Source organism: Salvelinus namaycush, chromosome 23 (genome assembly GCF_016432855.1).
Source record: "Salvelinus namaycush isolate Seneca chromosome 23, SaNama_1.0, whole genome shotgun sequence".
In the NCBI taxonomy this organism is placed as follows: domain Eukaryota; kingdom Metazoa; phylum Chordata; class Actinopteri; order Salmoniformes; family Salmonidae; genus Salvelinus; species Salvelinus namaycush.
In genome coordinates, this window is record NC_052329.1 from 34,420,656 (window position 1) to 34,441,338 (window position 20,683).

The 20,683-nt window shown below is 43.7% G+C and overlaps 2 protein-coding genes across 4 annotated transcripts in view; one reads left to right on the plus strand and one right to left on the minus strand.

The window, feature by feature from the left end:
- The first annotated feature begins 907 nt into the window (after nucleotides 1-907).
- On the plus strand, nucleotides 908-4,567 carry LOC120018349. The gene is made up of 5 exons (XM_038961494.1): nucleotides 908-1,238; nucleotides 1,589-1,927; nucleotides 2,107-2,304; nucleotides 2,523-2,551; nucleotides 2,649-4,567. Exons 1-5 carry the CDS (start codon nucleotides 1,190-1,192, stop codon nucleotides 2,751-2,753), a joined length of 720 nt encoding a protein of 239 aa, XP_038817422.1. The 5' UTR covers nucleotides 908-1,189; the 3' UTR covers nucleotides 2,754-4,567.
- A 1,278-nt stretch (nucleotides 4,568-5,845) lies between these two features.
- Nucleotides 5,846-20,683, minus strand: part of rap1gap2a (RAP1 GTPase activating protein 2a) — a 34,501-nt gene continuing 19,663 nt past the window's right edge. For 2 of the 3 annotated variants that reach the window (XM_038961491.1, XM_038961492.1), the window contains exons 8-21: nucleotides 19,852-19,935; nucleotides 19,575-19,675; nucleotides 17,267-17,396; nucleotides 16,899-17,054; nucleotides 16,452-16,523; nucleotides 13,437-13,523; nucleotides 13,092-13,232; nucleotides 10,904-11,050; nucleotides 10,184-10,296; nucleotides 9,876-9,974; nucleotides 9,562-9,682; nucleotides 8,491-8,599; nucleotides 8,081-8,151; nucleotides 5,846-6,522 (exon numbers count right to left, since the gene is read on the minus strand). In XM_038961491.1, the coding sequence (XP_038817419.1) occupies nucleotides 6,514-6,522; nucleotides 8,081-8,151; nucleotides 8,491-8,599; nucleotides 9,562-9,682; nucleotides 9,876-9,974; nucleotides 10,184-10,296; nucleotides 10,904-11,050; nucleotides 13,092-13,232; nucleotides 13,437-13,523; nucleotides 16,452-16,523; nucleotides 16,899-17,054; nucleotides 17,267-17,396; nucleotides 19,575-19,675; nucleotides 19,852-19,935 (1,440 nt within the window). In that variant the 3' untranslated portion in view covers nucleotides 5,846-6,513. Of the gene's footprint in view, nucleotides 6,523-8,080; nucleotides 8,152-8,490; nucleotides 8,600-9,561; nucleotides 9,683-9,875; nucleotides 9,975-10,183; nucleotides 10,297-10,903; nucleotides 11,051-12,358; nucleotides 12,554-13,091; nucleotides 13,233-13,436; nucleotides 13,524-16,451; nucleotides 16,524-16,898; nucleotides 17,055-17,266; nucleotides 17,397-19,574; nucleotides 19,676-19,851; nucleotides 19,936-20,683 lie in introns of those variants that run through there. The other variant, XM_038961493.1, reaches the window with a different exon arrangement.

A 20,683-nucleotide genomic window follows, 5' to 3' on the forward strand; every position in this document is an offset into this window, starting at 1 on the left:
ACATTTGCACACACTGTACATAGATTTTTCTATTGTGTTATTGACTGTATGTTTGTTTATGTGTAACTCTGTGTTGTTGTTTTGTTGTGCTGCTTTGCTTTATCTTGGCCAGGTCGCAGTTGTAAATTAGAACTTGATCTCAACTGGCCTACCTGGTTAAATAAAGGTGAAATATTTTTTTTAAATAAAAAACATGCCCCTTGGCATTTAAGAGTATGCCCGAGACTGGTGAGGACATAGGACCTCATACTAGATGAGTCATCAGAGTCAGTACAGTTGAAGCTCTATACCAAGTTATTCAGTTGAAATGTGACAATCATTGTGGAATGTATGTATACCGTTCTTATTGTTCCGTAATAACTAATTTTGTTTCTCTCATTTTACATTTTGAACTACCTTGCGGTTGGCCTGAATTGGTTCGAAATATAGCCTAGGGTGGATAGAAGCAACAAGGAGATTTACTATACAACATGGTCCATGCCATTACATAATCTTCCTTTGAAATAGAAAAAATTAGATTCAATGTACAGACACAATCAAAAACATACACATTCAACACACTCTCTTCTTGGTTTCCATGGAAATGTATTCTTTAGTAAATGTAATGCTGAATGTATTTTCTATGTAAGGAGTTAATAATTGTGCCCAGCCCACAGATTTCGGGGTTCAGCCTGAGGAAGGATGTGATTTGTCTTTTGGAGTTGGAGAGAGAGAGCGTGTGTGTGTGTGTGTGTGTGTGTGTGTGTGTGTGTGTGTGTGTGTGTGTGTGTGTGTGTGTGTGCGTGCGTGCGTGCGTGCGTGCATGCGTGCGTGCGTGCGTGCGTGCGTGCGTGCGTGCTTGCGTGCGTGCGTGCGTGCGTGCGTGCGTGCGTGCGCGAACTTCCTTCCTTACTTCCAACTCGACTGAGGCAGCTGGTGGAAACCATTTCGCAATTGCGGAGAGTACACTCCCAATGAGGGGGGAAAATGTAATGAGAAAGTGAGAGAACAATTGAAAAACGAAGAACAATTTGTATACGCCTGGTAAAAACACAGTAGTTATTGCGCTGATAAGGTTCAGTCCAGCTTCCTGAGGCACCAGGACATGTCTTGGGGCTGCTCTATGGAACCCGTCATGAGCTCATACAGAGGAAAGTAACTAGAAGGGGAACGCTGAAGAAAAACATACTATTCTAAGGGAAAGAAAGACATGTACAACTGTCTGTTTCTCTCATTGACCTGTCTATGCATTCTCTCGGGTAAGTCCAACTACTTTTGTTTAGGATTCCTGACAGTTGTGGATATAACCTTGGTTTTAAAACCAGAAGTAGGATGACCAACAAACACCTGAAACAGCTATCTAGGATGTCACTTAAGAAAAGGAAGGACAAGTAATCAATCAAACAATCTAATCTAAATTGATGTACCATCTGCTTTCCTATAAAAGAGGTATCATGAGAAATAACTACTCTCAATTAGTTCTCTCTCATTACTATAAATGTAGATTGCTATTAGGATATTCATTGCTGTAGATGCTGCTCCTCTATTGTCTAGTGAATTGTTTATATCATATTTATGTGTTCACTTTTTTCAACTTTTGTTCCCTCAGGTTATGATGCAGAGGAGTGTGTGACTTCTATCTTGGCAAAGAGAAGTTCTGTTAACGTACCAAAGGGGGGCACTCTTTCCCTATCCTGTGTTGTTCAGCATTGTGGAGATGATGGCTGGACAGGAGGATGGGGTCTGTCAACAGAGGGACAGTTCCTTCTCTTTAGTCCCACTCCAAGGCATCATCTCTCCAACGTCACGTTGACAACCAATAGAACCCGTCTGCTCATGGACATCCTCAAAGTCAACCAATCAGATTATGGAATGTACCAATGCCAGATCACCTGGGTTGAGGGATACACCAGTGTTGGACATATGACGCATGTGAACATTACTGCAGGTACATATGGCCCTTCTATTGTTAATACATTTCATGCAAGTAATGTACAGTATGTATTTTTTTTTTTTACCCCCAAAATAAGAAACAATCACAGAAAATGACCACTCCACATTCCGAGATGAAAAGTAGACTGGTATGTGCTCTGACATCAATGATTTTGCTGCACCCTTTCTCTGTAGCCATACCACCCACATCCGTGTGGAAGGTCTATTCCAGGGTGGTGGTGTATTTAAGTACCTGTTTGGTAATCACCCTGGTTTTGGTTCTGGGTCTGGGTCTGGCTTGCCATATAAGGTCAAAGGTCCCATCTCAGCCCCCACCAATACCACCGCCGAACCCCCCACCACGCTCCCGAAGCGCACGCAAGGACAAGCCCCGTAAGACATCTCTTTCTTTATCGATACAATTTCATAACATCTTGCTGCAGTATGTTGACATGCACATTTCTACCACAGCACTGTACATGAACTTGATATCCAATTGTACAGTTGATCATGTCTACTGCTTATTTAAAGGCCAAGTCTAATGCTAATTTGTGAAGTGCCCAATTAGGTGTGCATTAATTCTGCTTTTGACTCGTATCTTTTCTTTGCAGCCACACCCAAGCCTAAACCAAAGATAGAGGTGCGTGTTCTTTGAATAATGGCTTCTGAATGCCCTTATCCTTAACCTTTTTCTAGAATGCTTCCTCGGGCTAACTTGAGTGTCTGTTTTCTTGCAGTTGGTCTATGCAGCTCTTTCAAAGCGCTGCCTTGAACAGCCGAATCCTAATCCTCAACGAGAAGCTGCACAGCCCACAGTCTACTCCTCTCTCCACTTCTCCTGACTCAGTCAGACTTTTATATTGTAGAGACCTCAACCCAACACCTCAACCCAACTCCTACCTAGCACACACTGGTTGAGTCAACGTTGTTTCCACGTAATTTCAATGAAAGTACGTGGAACCAACGTGGAATAAGGGAAAGTGAAAGGGGGATACCTAGTCAGTTGTACAACTGAATGCATTCAACTGAAATGTGTCTTCCGCATTTAACCCAACCCCTCTGAATCAGAATAGACGTTGAATTGACGTCTGTGGCCAGGAGGTAGTGACCTCTTCAAATGGTTGGATCTCTTGGTGCTTAGGCTTAGGCGTTGGGTTGACAGTCGCTGGACCCGGGTTCGAGTCCTGACCAAGGCTATCCCCTGAATTCACTACAATATTCACCTCCGCATGTAACAGACTGTTTCGACCAAGTGGTCTCATTTCAGAGCTCTGGATTGAATGATTTCAGATGTGTTCTGATTTTGTATGCGTCATGCAGTAACTGCTATCCACGCACTCAGCTAGATCATGATGTCATGTGAAAATCATCTGAGAATATAATCTATGTTCAATGTTCTAAATAATGATTTATGCAACTGTCTTTTATTTGTTAACACTAATTATTATGTAATTTGTGGAAACTACTTTCTCTGCCATGTGTTTAAATAAACAAACTAGAACTGATGTTCCATACCAAAATATTGCCACTGCTAAGCAAAGTAGAGCGACTTGTATTAAATGTTTCCCCCTCTAAACAATGTTCCATGTAAAGCAGACCTGGGTTCAGATACTATTAGACATATTTCAAATAGTTTGAGTGTTTGCTCTAGCCTGCCTGGAGGACCAGAGGGGTGAGGTTTGCAGACTTTGGACTATCCCATTGGTCCATTAAGCCAGGCAAGCTCAATCAGGCACCTATATACATTATTTAAGATGATTTCAAATAGTATTTGAACCCAGGTCTAAAGCATGCTATGTCCCTTTTATAATTAATTAACAGACAAGAATGTTTAGATATGCCTCTGTTCCTTCCTGTGAGGTCACTGAATTAAGCAACACAACACAAATTGACACAAAATACAACATTTTATTTTATAATAAATTCTTAATGGCACATTACATAACGAAATATACATATACATTTGTAGGCTTTTTAAATTAAAATGTATTTTCATTTGACCTATTTCATTAATTTAATCTGCAATTACATTTTTTTTTTTTACATAACATCAATAGCAAAAGATAAAATCAATAAATTATGGCCCTATTAACAGAGAGTAGGCTGAGGGGCACTTGTGGATGCCCTCTACGAACTAAAAGACGAGTTCCTATTTAACTTTCTGCCCTGCTCAACTTTCTGAGTTTTTGTGTACCACATAACAGAACTCCAGTCACAAACACTCCAGGGATAAGAATGAACCTCTATACAGCTATAGTGCATGGATATTCTCCCAAACTCAAATATAGCTGACTGATTTGGTCACATCAATGGAGACCTTGCCATTTCGATGCGTTCCTGGGTGAAGACATTCACACATGATTCGTTTATAATCATATAGCTTACAACAAGGTAAAGTTGTATTATAATATATTTTGGAACTACAATGCGCTAACATTGTTTTTTGTTTTTTTAACATCAATTGTTTTTTCCTGTTTGCTTTTACTTAAGACTGAAAAATTAACCATCATAATCACAAAGCGTTCAATCACACTTCCAAAATATGTAAGATCCCTTTAAAATATTCTCTGCCCAATTATTTATTTTTGGAGAAATGTTAGTGAGAGAAAAAAAACATTGTGAAATGACTTGAACTACTAAAAATGATTTGCACGGAGCAGTTTGTGTGTTTCTCAGCTATGCATCCTTTATAGGCATACATGTTTTCAATTAACATTGATTAACTGGGTGAAATACAACTGGATGTTTGTATAAGGACATGTGAAAAGCAGACCTGGGTTCAAATACTATATTAAACCATTTCAAATCCATGATCTGTGCTTGATTAACTTGCCTGTCCCAAAACTGCAAACCAGGCAGGCTAGAGCACACACACTCAAAGTATTTGAAAGATTTCAAATAGTATTTGAACGCAGGTCTGGATTCATCAGACACCCACAGCTAAACGTAAACCAAATAAACCTTATCCAAACTCTCTGCTCAACCTCTCACACAGTGAGAAGCACATGGAAGGTGAAAGGGTTTCAGATAGATTGTAAGGCGCGACTTTGGCTAAATGAAGCTTGTGACAGAGCGCAATGGCATTTTTCTTCTCATGTGAGCAAATCTCCACAAATAGAGCACTCGGTTTATGAGGATCAAGTCCCTTCCTTCTGCTGCTTTAAGACAAACTTGAATACTTCAAAACTGTTTGATGAGGATTGAGCCATAGAGATAAATACTGTATCTATCAATTCCATGTCAATTCAGGAAGTTAACTAAAATTCCAATTCCAATTGTCCTCAATATATTCATATGAGATAAAAAAACAAAAAAAGGAACGGAAATGGAATTGACCCCAACCCTAGCAACCCTAGTATCTATACAGTACATAAATACTGTATCTATCTCTATTGTGGATTGATCCATTCTATTGACCTGCGTTGACTGTGCAGCAGACACATACTGTACGTGAGGCCAAGGAGGTAGACGACCAGCATTACAACAGGTGACTCAAAAAGCAGCTAAACTACAGCAGCAAGAACTCCTTGTTAGGCAATAGAGGAACTGTCCCCAAACAGACATACTGGGGCAAAGGCAAGAGAGACAGTCCCCCAGGTTAACAACAACATCCCTTTCTGAAGGATAGTACAACAACTTACACCAACCTGGACCCAGATATGGAGATCAGAACAGAAGAGGACAACAATAAACAATCGCTGTAATCTGAGAGATGAGTGCAGCGGAAAAGTGACCTATCACCACAGTTTCATGAATCAATGACGATGAATGTTGTGAAGTTAAAGGCCCAGTGCAGTCAAAAATGAGATTTTGCTGTGTTTAATATATAGTTCCACACTATGAGGTTGGAATAATACTGTGAAATAGTGAAAAGGATGATAATGCCCTTTTAGTGTAGGAGCTGTTTGAAAAGACCTCCTGAAATGTCAGCCTGTTTTGCTGGGATGGAGGTTCGGCCTTCCATGGTGACATCACCATGCGGTAAATTTGTATTGACCAATAAAAAAGAGAGTTCCAAACCTCTCTGCCAATAATAGCTCATTTTCAGTTTTCCCTCCCACAGGCCTAGCAAAATTCTTGTTTGAGAAATTGCCTTTTGCTAAAAAGCTATTTTAGTTTCTTTTTGACAATTTTAATTGAAAAAAAGAAACAGTAAGGTACTTAATTGTTACCCCGAAATGATTAGATATTGAGATAAACATGCCTGCATTGGACCTTTAAACCTTGCCATGTCTAGTTGTATCAGGTTAATGTTACAGATGAGTATTTTAATCAGACCAGCGGCCAATGAAGATGTGGTGTGATGTCAGCAACACATGGCACCTCTCACTGTGAGCTATTTCTGTACCAGACATGTCGAGAGAAAGATACTGAGAATAATCTTTTTTCCACCACTTCTTAGTTCAGACTCACAGGATTCTTCCTCCTTTCCAGCTCAGTATCTGTCTGCGTGTGTGCTCTTACACACTAGCTAGTCCACTTCATTCCCTTAAGTCATGAAGTTAAGTACATTTTGGGATTCCATTGTGATGCGTTGGTGATGTTGGGGATGTTTTTTGCTCCAACAGCCAGTGTTGTCCCTTTTTTGGAATATTCAGATTTCTACTCGGACTGCAATAGAAAATGACAGAAATGTTCCATTACAACATCATCATCATCATCATCATCATCATCATCATCATCATCATCATCATCATCATCATCATCATCATCATTCGAATGAGAGGTCAAGCTGACAGGATAATGCAGGATCTCTAGCTAGATAGTGTACTAAAGATAAGAGATGAGGTATGCAGAGCAGACAGTGCAGTGAAGGGACTCTGATACAGAACCTAGCTCAGAGCAGACAGTGTAGTGAAGGGACTGTGATACAGAACCTAGCTCAGAGCAGACAGTGTAGTGAAGGGACTGTGATACAGAACCTAGCTGAGAGCAGACAGTGTAGTGAAGGGACTCTGATACAGAACCTAGCTCAGAGCAGACAGTGTAGTGAAGGGACTGTGATACAGAACCTAGCTGAGAGCAGACAGTGTAGTGAAGGGACTGTGATACAGAACCTAGCTCAGAGCAGACAGTGTAGTGAAGGGACTGTGATACAGAACCTAGCTCAGAGCAGACAGTGTAGTGAAGGGACTGTGATACAGAACCTAGCTCAGAGCAGACAGTGTAGTGAATGGACTGTCATACAGAACCTAGCTCAGAGCAGACAGTGTAGTGAAGGGACTGTGATACAGAACCTAGCTCAGAGCAGACAGTGTAGTGAAGGGACTGTGATACAGAACTTAGCTGAGAGCAGACAGTGTAGTGAAGGGACTGTGATACAGAACCTAGCTGAGAGCAGACAGTGTAGTGAAGGGACTGTGATACAGAACCTAGCTCAGAGCAGACAGTGTAGTGAAGGGACTGTGATACAGAACCTAGCTCAGAGCAGACAGTGTAGTGAAGGGACTGTGATACAGAACCTAGCTGAGAGCAGACAGTGTAGTGAAGGGACTGTGATACAGTTTTGCTACTGTTCCTGATGCTGTATCATACCCTAATGACTCTGGAGGAGAACAGTGGGTCACTTCAAGACTGCATTAACTGAGCAGTGTGTTTGTCACACATGCAGCATGGTAGAGTAGAGTAGAGTACAGTACAGTGTATAGTAAAGTATATAGTATATTTTAAACTGGGTGGTTGGAGCCCTGAATGCTGATTGGCTGACAGCCGTCGTATATCAGACTGTATACCACAGGTATGACAAAACATTTATTTAAACTGCTCTAATTACTTAGGTAAACAGTTTCTAAAAGCAATAAGGCAACTCGGGGGTTGGTGGTATATATACCACGGCTAAGGGCTGTATCCAGTCACTCAGTGTTGCGTTGTGCATAAGAACGGATGTTAGCCGTGGTATGTTGACCATATACCACACCCCCCGTGCCTTATTGCTTAAGTATAGTACAGTGCAGTATAGTATAATACAGTACAGTATAGTATATTACAGTATAGTACAGTACAGTATAGTATATTACAGTATAGTACAGTACAGTATATTACAGTATAGTATAGTACAGTATAGTATATTACAGTATAGTATAGTACAGTATAGTACAGTACAGTACAGTATAGTACATTACAGTATAGTATATTACAGTATAGTATAGTACAGTGAGACATCACTTACTGTTGTGGAGTGGCTCATCTTGTCAAAGCGGAACTTCAAGTTTGACCTAGGAGACATCTTACTCTTCACATCTGGAGGGAGAATAAGACAAAGCCTCCGTTAACAGAGGAATACATAGCCTATTATCACGTGTCAATCACACATTGAGGATGAGGAAACATACTCGCAAACAATCACGTAAGTAACGTGTGCTTCCTGATAGTAAAGAATGTAAACAAACCCACTACTGTACTCTACAGTGTAACGAATGGATACAGAGGGCATAGAGACCTACAGTATATAACAGAGATGGTCTGGACTTGCAGAATGCCTAGACTTTAGCCCAGAGGGCTAACACGGTCTTGTGGTGCGCAGGAGATCCAGGTTTGGATCCCGGTCAGTCACACCTAGGTGTCGTGTATCAGTGTTACCTGTTGGACTGCGACACATGATGAGGGGGGTGGCCGAGCCTTGGCTCTCCACGCTGAGGGACGGGAAGGGGCTGAACACGGACGACGAGGCTATGGATGGGTGGATTCCCTGGGAGAGGAAGAGGAGGAGGAGGATGACGATGAGGAAAAAGAGGAAGAGGGAAGGACGACGAGGAGGGAGAAAAGGAGGAGGAAGAGGAAGGAGAAGAGGAAGATGAGGATGAGCTGTCAGGGTGAGGGTAGTCATCCATTTGTATCCTTCTACTGTCACACACACTACAGACTACACACTCCAGACTAGGGCTACTAACTCAAGGCCGACAGACTTTAGCTGGAATTACTACAGTTGGTCGGTTTTCAGCACTGTGCTGCCGTCGTGCTCTCCAAAACTGCTCCAGAGGGACACACAAATTCCAGCCTTAGGTTCAACAGCAAAACTACAAACTGAGCTATAAACTCTGGAACAACAGTTTTGTGTGTGTAAACACTGATCCGTTTGTGTAATGTGTGCATGATACAATAATAATATGACATTCTCATCCTTTGCCAAGCGTGCGTGATTGACATCCAACACAATATGATCCAGAGAGAGTGACAGGAACCATAATTGACTTAATCACCAGCTGTCATGAGGTTGCATCCCCTCTATTTCTTCTCTCAGTGCTGCCAGATCCTCTCACATCATTCCAACTGTGCAATTTGTTGATGCCTTCATGCAGTTAATGATAAAACAAACATGGTCCTTACACAATTCATCATTTTGGATCCCACCACTTCTGAGCACCACAGGCCTATGACCTGCCCAATTATGTGCCAGAAGCACCATGCCAGTCCTGATCCAAATGCTATGGCTCACCCAAGCCCACCTCAACACACCTCACTCCCCTACCCCTCTGCTCTACAGCCACCTGTCGCCCTGTCTCCCGGCCCACCGCCTCATTGTCCCCCTGCCTCCCTACTCCCTATCCCCCAACCCTCTGTCCATCCTCCATACGCCCCCAGCACAATGCCTCAAAGGCCTCCCCCTCCCCAGCCCCCTGCCTCTCCAGTGGCGTGGCTGCGGGCCCTCACAGTATCAAGCTCCTCCAGGGCCTCTCCCTCTCCGGTGGTGCTGCTGAAGCTGCTGGTGCTGGAGGAGGAGCGAGAGATGTTGGGTCTGCTGATGCTGCAGTCCTTCAACTTGAGGAACGGCCTGGTGACAGGAGGTAGAGGAACAGCATTAGAGGAGAGGAGAGATGAGGAGAGGGGATGGGAGGAGAGGAGACGAGAGGAAAAGAGAGGGAAGGAGAGGGGATGGGAGTAGAGGAGAGGTTTACAAAGCATATGCACACCTCATGCACACCTTGTGTGTTCATGTTCAGTGTTTTGTTGGTGGTTCATCTCACCTCTCCTTGTTGGGGCAGATCTCTGGCGAGCTGGGGTTGGATGACGTCTCTGATCTCCCTTCCTGTCCGAGGGGGCAGATGTCTGGGGTCTTTTGGTCACTGCAAAAAAATACAGACCAAGTTAGCAGATAGAACAAGTACACAATGACATAACAAAGCTTCAGTATTAGTGATAAATACACAAATCAAAAGTTGACCTGAATGCAAAGCCTGGTCCCAGATCTGTTTGTGATGTCTTGCCAACTCCTATGGTCATTAACAAAACAGCCCAAACAGATCTGGGACCAGGCTATGGAAAGCCTGCTTACCTGCGTGTGTGTCTGTCCGAGGGGCTCTCTGTGCTGGAGTGGAGGCGGGGGAAGAGGCCTGAACGACGCTTCACTGGACTCTTTAGGGGAGACTTGGCTGACAGCATTGGTGGCTGGAGAGAGAGACACAGCATTAACAAGCAGGCAATATACAGCTTTAAGAGGCTGATAGAGCTCAATTAAGGCAGATTTGGGCTACATTGTGATGGACCACTACCCTTCACATATAAAACAGTTGAAACTACATCAGCACACCGAAAATATGATTATGTTACATGGATGGGACTGTTTGCAAAAGTACATGTTGATATCATAAGACTAATTGGAGCAAATATTTGCAAAACGTGCATTTTACCACGATTATGTGTATGTCCAGTTTCATTTGTGTGTAAATATGACTTTATGACCTCAAGCACTCCTCCCCCTCCACCCTCTCCCCCCTGCTCACCGAGAAGGTACTCTTTGTGCACTCGGTGCTCTGCGGCAGCCCCCCTCCACCCTCTCCCCCCTGCTCACCGAGAAGGTACTCTTTGTGCACTCGGTGCTCTGCGGCAGCCCCCCTCCACTCTCTCCCCCCTGCTCACCGAGAAGGTACTCTTTGTGCACTCGGTGCTCTGCGGCAGCCCCCCTCCACCCTCTCCCCCCTGCTCACCGAGAAGGTACTCTTTGTGCACTCGGTGCTCTGCGGCAGCCCCCCTCCACCCTCTCCCCCCTGCTCACCGAGAAGGTACTCTTTGTGCACTCGGTGCTCTGCGGCAGCCCCCCTCCACTCAAGCTGGCCGGGACCCCCCCTCCCACCCCTGGACTCCGGTGACGGTGGGACCCCACCATGGTCTCCATGGAGTGACTCCGGACGCGCATCGCACGCTAGGGGACAGGGACAGAGACAGGGACAGAGACGGGGGCGGTGATGGCGTGAGAGAGAAAAGAGGACAGAGGAAGAGAAGGGAAATGAGTACAGTCATTATCTCAGCACACAGTTGAGACAAGCACAGTACCCCTGGATGGAGAACATGTTCTGGGGTAAAGGAGCCTTGCTTAAGGGCCCAACCAAAGGGGGAACATCTTTAGGATGTGAACCCAGCAGCCCTCCAGTTGCCAGATCAATTCACCCTCTTTTTTTCCAGCGCCTGGCCCGGGATTCAAACTGGTCCAACTACCTACTGCATCCTGCAACTAAACTCAATCTGTGTACTCATCAATTTCCAAAGCTCTTTGACTGTGGTGTGTATTAAACTCTCATGGACAGACTACGTAAACATCGAGCATATGACCAAATTACGCAAGATTAGGTGTGTATTATAGATTATTTTTATGTATTCTATTGATAATGTGGTTGGGTAAAATGAATGTATCTGATATTGATCAAATCAGATTTATGTTCATGGGAAAGATCAAACCTGCTATTACAGTATACTGTCAGCAGAGAGCACACTTCTCCTACACAGAGGAATAAGGAGTGCAATGCAGTGCATGGATAGTGAGAGATATGACTGTAATGTTACCAGTGTTGGGGAGTATTGAACTACATGTAGTTCAACTAGTAATTTAACTACATTTAGCAGCAGCTTGATGGTATTTTAATTAAATTATAATCTAGGTAACGTTTCAGTAGTGTTTTACTAGTGGAACTACACGCTACTTTTCTTCTAAAATAACATAAAATATGGATAAACAAGAATTTCCTTTCTTTTTTGGCATCAGACCTGCCTAATTCTCAGTTGAAACGTGTTTAACAGGCTAAATTACACATTGTGTTCGCATCTGACTCCAGAATGATCCGTTTTTTTTTTGCAATTTGTAGTCTACGACATTTCAGATTTAGCTATGATAATGTATCACAAAGTAGTTGGGGTGTAGTGAACTACTTTTTCAAAGTAGCTTTCGTTAAGCAAACTATATTGGTCTTAAAGGTAGCTTTAGTGTACCTTAACTTCTTCCAGTGTGAAGTAATTGGTAGCTCCGTAAACTATATTTTCAAGTAGCTTCCCCAACACTGAATATGACTGATAATGATGTTATGTGTACTAGGCTACTATCTGAGTTCACTGAAATCGTGAAGGAAATCCTCACAAGCCTTATGATAACGTGTCATCACTAGTAGGTCAGACTAAGGGAAATAGGGGCGCTGGGTTTCAATGTTAGTCTCCAGGGCATAAAACACAACAAACAAAACCACCGGAACAGTCTTTATTGAGTGTTTCAATGTTTGGAGATGATTTCAATATGTGATATGCTTTGTTCCGATTCTCAATCAGTATGGTACAGTATCTGCGACGACAGGTAATAGACAATGACTGCTGTTGTAGAGATGAGCACAGCACCCCCAGTGGTTGAATGAGTGGCATGCAACACACACCTCCACACTGCCTGTGAACACAGTGAGACACCATATGGTCAGACGGGGGGAGGGAGGGAGAGAGGGAGGGAGGGAGGGAGGGAGGGAGGGAGGGAGGGAGGGAGGGAGGGAGGGAGGGAGGGAGGGAGGGAGGGAGGGAGGGAGGGAGAGCGACGGGTACGGTGGTACGATGACTAACATCCCGTAATCTCAACCAACAGCAGCGTGGCGGGAGACAGAGAGAGAGGGAGAGAGGGAGAGAAATAGAGAGGGGGTCCGTGTGTGTGCGTGTGAGTGAGAGAGACAGAGAGAGAGGGAGAGATAGACAGAGAGAGAGAGAGGTAGACAGAGAGAGAGGGAGAGAGAGACAGTGAGAGAGAGGTAGACAGAGAGAGAGGGAGAGAGAGACAGTGAGAGAGAGGTAGACAGAGAGAGAGCGAGAGAAAGAGAGAAAGCGAGAGAGAACATCAGTAGAGAACTAGATAGGTGAAAAAGAGGGTGTGGGACAGGTTCAGACAGGTTCAGACATGGCGTCAGATGACGAGGTAAAGAACTGTGTTAAAGAGTCACCTTGAAGGACTCCAGCAGTCCCCCATGGCCCCCGTTCTCCAGCTTGTCCTCCTCCCCAGCCTGGCCAAGCCCCAGAGTAGCCTGGGTCTGTCTGTGGAGCTCATCGTGAAGGTTATCCAGCAAGGCAGCTCGCGTCCGCCCCTGGAACACACACACGCACAGACACATGTACACACACACGCATAGAGACACACAGACACACACAGACGCACAGATGCAAGCAAACACACACACCGAAACAACACCACCACGTATCATTTAAGAAGCAGTGGTAGATGTGATTGAGATAGATGAAAGAGATTGAGCAACACATCCAGGGTGTCTTGAGTCATCTGCCCCTCTCACCTCTAGCTTGGCAAACTTGTCAGACTTGTAGCAGGCGTTCTCTGCATTGATCAGCTTTGTCAGCAGGAAGTCGCGGAACTCAGGACCCTGGGGAGAGAGGAGAGGGGGAGGGGGGGGGGAGAGGTGACTTTCATCAGCACCATACTCATCATCATTTGGTCGTCTGGAGTCGACGGGACGAAAATGACTGATACAGCGCCAGAATGTGTTACAGTTTGAATTTAAAATGTATTAAATTGAGATTTTGTATCACTGGTCTATACACAAAATACCCCATAATGTCAAAGTGGAATTCTGTTTTTAGATAAAAATTATTTCTAAATGAAAAGCTCAAATGTTTTGAGTCGATAAATATTCATAGTCTTTGTTATGACAAGCCTAAATAAGTTCAGGAGTAAAAATGTGCTTAACAAGTCACATAATAAGTTGCATGGACTCTGTGTACAATAATAGTGTTAAACATGATTGTTGAATAACTACCTCATCTCTGTACCCCACACATACAATTATCTGTAAGGTCCCTCAGCCGAGCAGTGAATTTCAAACACAGATTCAACCACAAAGACCACGGAGGTTTTCCAATTCCTGGCAAAGAAGGGCACCTAGGGTATAAATATTTTTTCCAAAACTTGCATCCTGTATGCAACAAGGCACTAAAGTAATACTGCAAAAAATGAGGAGAAGCAATTCCCTTTTCGTCCTCTATACAAACTTTTATGTTTGGGACGTATCCAACACAACACATCACTGAGTACCACTCTTCATATTTTCAAGCATGGTGGTGGCTGCATCATGTTATGGGTTTGCTTTTTTAGGATAAAAAATAAATGGAATAGAGCGAAGCACAGACAGAATCCTAGAGGAAAACCTGGTTCAGTCTGCTTTCCAACAGACACTGGAAAACAAATTCACCTTTCAGCAGGACAATAACCTAAAACACAAGGCCAAATATACACTGGAGTTGCTTACCAAGACGACGTTGAATGTTCCTGAGTGGCCTAGTTACAGTTTTGACTTAAATCGACGTGAAAATGTATGGCAAGACTTGAAAATGGCTGTCTAGCAATGATCAACAACCAACTTAACAGAGCTTGAAGAAGAATAATGTGCAAATATTGTACAATCCAGATGTGCAAAGCTCTTAGAGACTTACCCAGAAAGATTCACAGCTGTAATCACTGCCAAATGTGATTCTAACATGTAATCACTCGTGGGTGTGAATAGTTATGTAAATTAGATATTTCTGTATTTCATTTTCAAAACATTTTCAAAAATGTCTAAAAACATGTTTTCACTTTGTAATGGGGTATTGTGTGTAGATAGATGGGTGTGAAAAAATATAATTTTATCAATTTTGAATTCAGGCTGTTACACAACAATATGAGGAATAAGTCAAGGAGTATGAATACTTTCTGAATAAACTGTATATGATGGCAGGTTTCTCATAAAATTTTCACTGTAAATAACAATGGGAAACTTTAACTCCATCTCTCTCTCTCTCTCTCTATGTATATATATATATATATATCTTTATCCCTCTCCTTCAATCTCTCTCTCTCTGTATCTTTCTCTCTCTCTCCTTCAATCTCTGTATATTTCTCTCTCTCTCTCCTTCAATCTCTGTATCTCTCCCTCTCTCTCCCTCTCTCTCTCTCTCTCCTTCAATCTCTGTATCTCTCTCTCCTTCAATCTCTGTATCTCTCTCTCCTTCAATCTCTGTATCTCTCTCTCCTTCAATCTCTCTCTCTCTCTCCTTCAATCTCTCTCTCTCTCTCCTTCAATCTCTCTCTCTCTCTCCTTCAATCTCTCTCTCTCTCTCCTTCAATCTCTCTCTCTCTCTCCTTCAATCTCTCTCTCTCTCTCCTTCAATCTCTCTCTCTCTCTCCTTCAATCTCTGTATCTCTCTCTCTCTCTCCTTCAATCTCTGTATCTCTCTCTCTCTCTCCTTCAATCTCTGTATCTCTCTCTCTCTCTCCTTCAATCTCTGTATCTCTCTCTCTCTCTCCTTCAATCTCTGTATCTCTCTCTCTCTCTCCTTCAATCTCTGTATCTCTCTCTCTCTCTCCTTCAATCTCTGTATCTCTCTCTCTCCTTCAATCTCTGTATCTCTCTCTCTCCTTCAATCTCTGTACCTCTCTCTCCTTCAATCTCTGTACCTCTCTCTCCTTCAATCTCTGTACCTCTCTCTCCTTCAATCTCTGTACCTCTCTCTCCTTCAATCTCTGTATCTCTCTCTCCTTCAATCTCTGTATCTCTCTCTCCTTCAATCTCTGTATCTCTCTCTCCTTCAATCTCTGTATCTCTCTCTCTCTCTCCTTCAATCTCTCTCTCTCTCTCTCTCTCCTTCAATCTCTGTATCTCTCTCTCTCTCTCCTTCAATCTCTGTATCTCTCTCTCTCTCTCCTTCAATCTCTGTATCTCTCTCTCTCTCTCCTTCAATCTCTGTATCTCTCTCTCCTTCAATCTCTGTATCTCTCTCTCCTTCAATCTCTGTATCTCTCTCTCTCTCTCCTTCAATCTCTGTATCTCTCTCTCTCTCTCCTTCAATCACTGTATCTCTCTCTCTCTCTCCTTCAATCTCTGTATCTCTCTCTCTCTCTCCTTCAATCTCTGTATCTCTCTCTCTCTCTCCTTCAATCCCTGTACCTCTCTCTCCTTCAATCTCTGTACCTCTCTCTCCTTCAATCTCTGTACCTCTCTCTCCTTCAATCTCTGTACCTCTCTCTCCTTCAATCTCTGTACCTCTCTCTCCTTCAATCTCTGTACCTCTCTCTCCTTCAATCTCTGTACCTCTCTCTCCTTCAATCTCTGTACCTCTCTCTCTCTCTCTCTCTCTCTCTCTCTCTCTCTCTCTCTCTCTCTCTCTCTCTCTCTCTCTCTCTCTCTCTCTCTCTCTCTCTCTCTCTCTCTCTCTCTCTCTCTCTCTCTCTCTCTCTCTCTCTCTCTCTCTCTCTCTCTCTCTCTCTCTCTCAGTATCTCACGGTATCTTTTTCTCTAATTCGCTCTCTTGCTTACCTTCTTGAAGACCGCTGGATTGGGGAGAGGTGGGCCAAATGGAGGTACATCTTCCCTCGCTGTAACAGACACCTGCAGACACAAAGCAATTAATGTCACACATCTTCTGTATAGAGAGTCTGGCTTAGGTAACTGCAACAGTGTAGCTTCCGTCCCTCTCCCTGTCTGTTACAGACAGAGACCCTTTTAACACATCGACAACAGTCACTCTCGACGCATCGTCACCTATCACTCCACAAAAGCCGCGGCCCATGCAGAGCAAGGCGAACAACTACTTCAAGGTCTCAGTGCGAGTCACCGATTGAAACGCTACTACCTCGCACCACTAACTAGCTAGCCATTTCACACCGGTTACATAATATCCATGCCTTAAAGGCCCACTCCGTAATATTTTTGCAAATATCACATAGTGAGCCTGTAAGGCTCATAGTACGATATAGTACTGACCTTGTATGTAGTGTGTTCAGTACCAGGGTTCTCCACCTGCACCAGCACATACGCATGGAGGAAGTTGGAGGCGATCATGTCAGGCACAAAGGGGGTGGCGTCTTCCTGGAAGACCGCCGCCACGATGTCATTTCCTATGTGCCTCTTCCTCTGGAGCTGAGGGACAAGAGCATAGTGTTCTGTAAACAACTTAGGACTGTTTGACTGTATGTGCTACAGTATAATTAGTCACAAGTATTAGAGAAAGGTGTGAGGTGAGAGGGAAGAGGAAACAGAGGGTGTTTATGAGTGACACACACGCACGCACACACAAAACACCTACTGTAACCACGGTTACTATGCTGTGTGTGGTGTAGCGTGTTCAGTACCTGTTGTACGTCTCCCTCGGTGAAGGGTAGTTTAGTGGAGACGTGGAACATCATCTCTCTCTGTCTGAAGACGGTGTAGACGGACTCAGAGCCTGTCTGACCGTGAGATACGTCCAGACCACCACGGAACCTAGGAGCACAGCGACAACACTATATGATTAGCATTACCATGGTGTTCAATTATTGGGTAGTGCCAGGAGCATTTCCTAATCACGTGACAGGGAAAACTCCTGGCCCTACTCATGATGAATGGTAGCAAGGTAGCAGTATATATCCTTCCTTCCCTCCCTCCATTCTCCCTCTCTCTCTGCATGAACTCTCTCTCTCAGTAGTACCTACATGACTTAGATAAATAAAGGTTAAATAAAAAATAAAAATAAAACTCTCTGTCCCTCTCAGTATTGGAGTAGTAGTAGAGTTGTCTCTGTGTCTCTCTCTCTCTTTCCCTTTCTCCCCCTCTCTCCCCCTCCCTCTCAAAAGTAGAGCAGAAATAGTAGAGTTGTATATACAGTACCAGTTAAACGTTTGGACACTTACTCATTCATTGGTTTTTATTTATTTTTACTATTTTCTACGTTGTAGAATGATAGTGAAGACATCAAAACTACGAAATAACACATATAGAATCATGTAGTAACCAAAAAAGTGTTACACAAATCAAAATATATTTTATATTTGAGATTCTTCAAAGTATAATCCTTTGCCTTGATGACAGCTTTGCACACTCTTGGCATTCTCTCAACCAGCTTCACTTGGAAAGCTTTTCCAATGGTCTTGAAGGAGTTTCCACATAATGCTGAGCACTTGTTGGCTGCTTTTCCTTCACTCTGCTGTCTAACTCATCCCAAACCATCTTATTTGGGTTGAGGTTGGGTGATTTTGGAGGCCAGGTCATCTGATGCAGCGCTCCATCACTCTCTTTCTAGGTCAACTAGCCCTTACACAGCATGGAGGTGTGTTGGGTCATTGTCCTGTTGGAAAACGCCATTCCAAACCAGATGGGATGGCGTATTGCTGCAGAATGCTGTGGTAGCCATGCTGGTTAAATGTGCCTTGAATTCTAAATAAATCACTGACAGATTCACCAGCAAAGCACCCCCACACCATACCACCTCCTCCTCCATGCTTCACGGTGGGAACCACACATTCGGAGATCATCCATTCAGCTACTCTGCGTCTCACAAAGACACGGCGGAAACTCGTCAGACAGACCAAAGGAAAGACTTCCACCGATCTAATGTCCATTTCTCATGTTTCGTGGCCCAAGCAAGTCTCTTCTTATTATTGGTGTCCTTTAGTAGTGGTTTCTTTGCAGCAATTCGACCGTGAAGGCCCAATTCACTCAGTCTCATCTGAACAGTTGATGTTAAGATGTGTCTGTTACTTGAACTCTGTGAAGCATTTATTTGGGCTGCAATCTGAGGTGCAGTTAACTCTAATGGGAATGGGGAATACCTAGTCAGTTGTACAACTGAATGCCTTCAATTGAAATGTGTCTTCCGCATTTAACCCAACCCCTCTGAATGAGAGAAGTGCGGGGGGCTGCCATAATCAACATCCCCGTCTTTGGCGCCCGGGGAACAGTGGGTTAACTGCCATGCTCAAGGGCAGAATGACAGATGTGTATCTTGTCAGCTCAGGGATTCGATCCAGCAACCTTTCGGTTACTGGCCCAACGGTCTAAGCACTAGGCTTACTGTCGCCCCGTAATGAACTTATCCTCTGCAGCAGAGGTAACTCTGGGTCTTCCTTTCCTGTGGCGCTCCTCATGAGAGCCAGTTTCATCATAGCGCTTGATGGTTTTTGCGACTGCACTTGAAGAAACTTTCAAAGTTCTTGAAATTTTCCGGATTGACTGACCTTCATGTCTTAAAGTAATGATGGACTGTTGTTTCTCTTTGCTTATTTGAGCTGTTCTTGCCATACTATGCACTTAGTCCAAATAGGGCTATCTTCTGTATACCACTCCTACCTTGTCACAACACAACTGATTGGCTCAAACGCATTAAGAAGGAAAGAAATTCCACAAGTGTACTTTTAACAAGGCTGTTAATTGAAATGCATTCCAGGTTATGAAGATGGTTGAGAGAATGCAAAGCTGTCATCAAGGCAATGGGTGGCTACTTTGAAGAATCTCAAATATAAAATATATTTTGATTGGTTTAACACGTTACCACGTGATTTCATGTGTTATTTCATAGTTTTGATGTCTTCACTTTCATTCTACAATGCAGAAAATAGTAAAAAACAAAAACCCTGGAATGAGTAGGTGTGTTCACATTTTTTACTGGTACTGTATGCCTCTCACCCCTTAAAGTCATTCAGCTCTATGTTGTCTCCCAGAACACTGAGGAACTCTCGGAAGGCTGGCGTCTCCTCGTTGTTCCCAAACAACTCCTCCTCTGACGTCTGGGATGGAGCGATGAGAGGAGAGAGGAATGAGGGGAGAAGATTAAATGGGAGAGTTGTTTACGTATGGGGTTCCATGCACAATGCAGGTTACAGGGCAAAAATAAATAGCATGGGATTGATAAGGAATAAACTGAAACATCAATTGGCAATAAAAACCTGCATTTCACACTCACCTGACCAAACTTCTGGTAGATGACACCAAACTTAAAGGTATTGTTCACTTCATGTTCGTCATAACCTACTATCAACTGAGAGCCCTGAAACCAAAAACAACAACATTTATAAGGATGTGCATGTACATATAATATCCAGTTATGTGATAAAGTCCCTCCATGACTCGGGCAGACATTTACACTATATATACAAAAGTATGTGGACACCCCTTCAAATTAGTTGACTTGGCTATTTCAGCCACACCCATTGCTGACAGGTGTATAAAATCGAGCACACAGCCATGCAATCTCCATCGACAAACATTGGCAGTAGAATGGCCTTACTGAAGAGCTCAGTGACTTTCACCGTCATAGGACCCCACCTTTCCAACAAGTCAGTCTGTCAAATTCCTTCCCTGCTAGAGCTGCCCCAGTCAACTCTAAGTGCTGTTATTGTGAAGTGGAAAAGTCTAGGAGCAACAACGGCTCGTCCGCAAAGTGGTAGGCCACACAAGCTCACAGAATGGAACTGCTGAGTGCTGAAGCTGAAGTGCATAAAAAATCATCGGTCCTCGGTTGCAACACTGACTACCGACTTCCAAACTGCCTCTGGAAGACACCTCAGCAAAATAACTGTTCGACAGGGAGCTTCATGAAATGGGTTTCCATGGCCGAACAGCCACACACAAGCCTAAGATCACCATGAGCAAAGCCAAGCGTCAGCTGGCGTGGTGTAAAGCTCGACACACTTGGACTCTGGATCAGTGGAAACATGTTCTCTTGAGTGATGAATCACACTTCACCATCTGGCAGTCCGATGGACAACTCTGAGTTTGGCCGGATGCCAGATGAA